Source organism: Wolffia australiana, chromosome 13 (assembly GCF_029677425.1).
Source record: "Wolffia australiana isolate 7733 chromosome 13, ASM2967742v1".
NCBI classification, from domain to species: Eukaryota; Viridiplantae; Streptophyta; class Magnoliopsida; order Alismatales; family Araceae; genus Wolffia; species Wolffia australiana.
Genome location: NC_135847.1, coordinates 15,746,072 through 15,747,869, shown reverse-complemented (window position 1 = coordinate 15,747,869; position 1,798 = coordinate 15,746,072). Strand labels below are relative to the sequence as shown.

Genomic DNA, 1,798 nt, shown 5'->3' with positions numbered 1-1,798 from the left:
TACCTTGACGCCATGTTGGAGGACATCCGTTTCACAAACGGCGCTTCGCAAGTGACTGAAGTGACATGACAAGAAGTGTTAGGCGCGCTTGAGTCAATCCTCTACCACGGATCCTCGCTCGCAGTGTTCCCAGCTTTGCCCCAAGACATTGAACTCCAACTAACAGATATAGAATGCGGGCCAAACCAAGGAAACAACATCCTACATGTGATCTTTGCGGCAGAACATTTACAAGGCATAATGAACGTAGAACATCAACAAATGTACGACACAGTATTCACAGCCATTGACTCAACAAAACATGCTGAGGCCAAGGTCTTCTTTGTTGACGGGCCCGGTGGATCTGGGAAGAAGTTTCTCTACTCAGTTATTTTTGCACAAATCAAGGCCTCTCGCCGCAACGCCATATCGACTGCGACAAGTTGTATTGTGACGCTTTTTCTGGAAGGAGGGCGAACGTTACACTCGACATTCAAGATTCTGATTCCCGTCAATCACATCTCAATGTGTGGAATCTCACCTGACTCCAAGATCGGCCGTCAAATTCAGTCCGCAAGCATTATAATTGTGGACGAAGCTCCAATGATGCACTACCACATTTACGAGACGCTCAAGCGATCTATTCGAGATGTGATGAAGACCATCAATCCAAGTTTGGAAAGTGTTCCTTTCAACATCAAGTTCATCGTGATGGGAGGCGACTTCAGACAAATGCTTCCAGCCATACCGAAAGGCTCACGCTCAATGATCATCAGTTCGTCCCTCAACCGAAGTGATGTATGGCGTCATTGGTTTGTTTTTTGCCTCTGAACCGACATCCACGTTTCACCCGACCAACAAGCGTGGAGCAAGTTTTTACTTGCCGTCGGAGAAGGACGCGTTGACCTTGATGTCCATCTTCCAACTGAGATTTAGCGCATCTCCTCTCTGCCTGATCTAATTGCCCACGTTTATGGCACCTTTGAAAATGGCACAACTCAGTTGATAGCGAAGATGATTTTGACGCCTTTGAACGATGATGTGGTCAAGGTCAACAACAGGGTGATCGACGTTGTTCCAAGTGAAGTGATGGAGTACTTCAGCTTCAACGCTATCCCTCCTGGCAAAGTCGACAACGAATCTCTCTGCCCAACCGAGTTCCTGAACACGATTGATGATGCGACAATGCCGCTCCACAAGCTCTGACTCAAGATTGGGTGCATCATGATCCTTCTCCAAAACTTGAACACACTGCAAGGTCTATGCAACGGGAGCAGGCTTCGAGTGCACTGCTTTTTCCCAACAATGCTCCAATCCACAATCGTCACCCAAGGAAATTTCTATGGTGAAGTCCATCTCCTACCACATAAATTTCTATGGTGAAATTTCTATTTTGATTCAAGCGCTTTCAGTTCCCAGTTTGACTTGCCTTCATGATAACGATTAACAAATCCCAAGGTCAGACTCTCGACACTATGGGGTTATATCTGCCAAATTCACTTTTCACTCACGGCCATCTCTACGCCATTCTCTCAAGGACGCAGATCAGTCCAACAATGCGAACCGACCCACTATGACTACCGTTGTTTACACAGATGTTTTCCAGTAGGAGATGTCAGGTAGAAGGTGGTAGAAGAAGAGCTTCTACGTTCTCAGGTACACCCTCAATCTCTCTCTCCCTTCTCATCACTAAAATCCTCCAAAACTAACATCCCTTTAATTTCAGCTTCCAGGAAGCTGTTCCTTCATCCGCACAGCACTAAACCAATCATCATCATCATCATCGTCCTCATCGTCAACATCATCGTCATCGTGGGGG

General features: G+C 46.5%; 1 protein-coding gene across 1 annotated transcript; it reads left to right on the top strand.

Annotated features, from left to right (window-relative positions):
* Nucleotides 1–240: 240 nt before the first annotated feature.
* Nucleotides 241–1,185, top strand: LOC144710915 (uncharacterized). The gene is made up of 2 exons (XM_078584758.1): nucleotides 241–777; nucleotides 916–1,185. The coding sequence occupies exons 1-2, from the start codon at nucleotides 241–243 to the stop codon at nucleotides 1,183–1,185; spliced, it is 807 nt and encodes a 268-aa protein (XP_078440884.1).
* Nucleotides 1,186–1,798: the final 613 nt, after the last annotated feature.

What these genes read in the sequence shown, in the direction of transcription:
- LOC144710915 (XM_078584758.1), top strand. Translation starts at nt 241, where the DNA reads ATGAACGTAGAACATCAACAAATGTACGACACAGTATTCACAGCCATT. An exon ending in CGTCCCTCAACCGAAGTGAT is followed by an intron (nt 778 to 915) that starts GTATGGCGTCAT and finishes ACTGAGATTTAG; the next exon opens with CGCATCTCCTCTCTGCCTGA.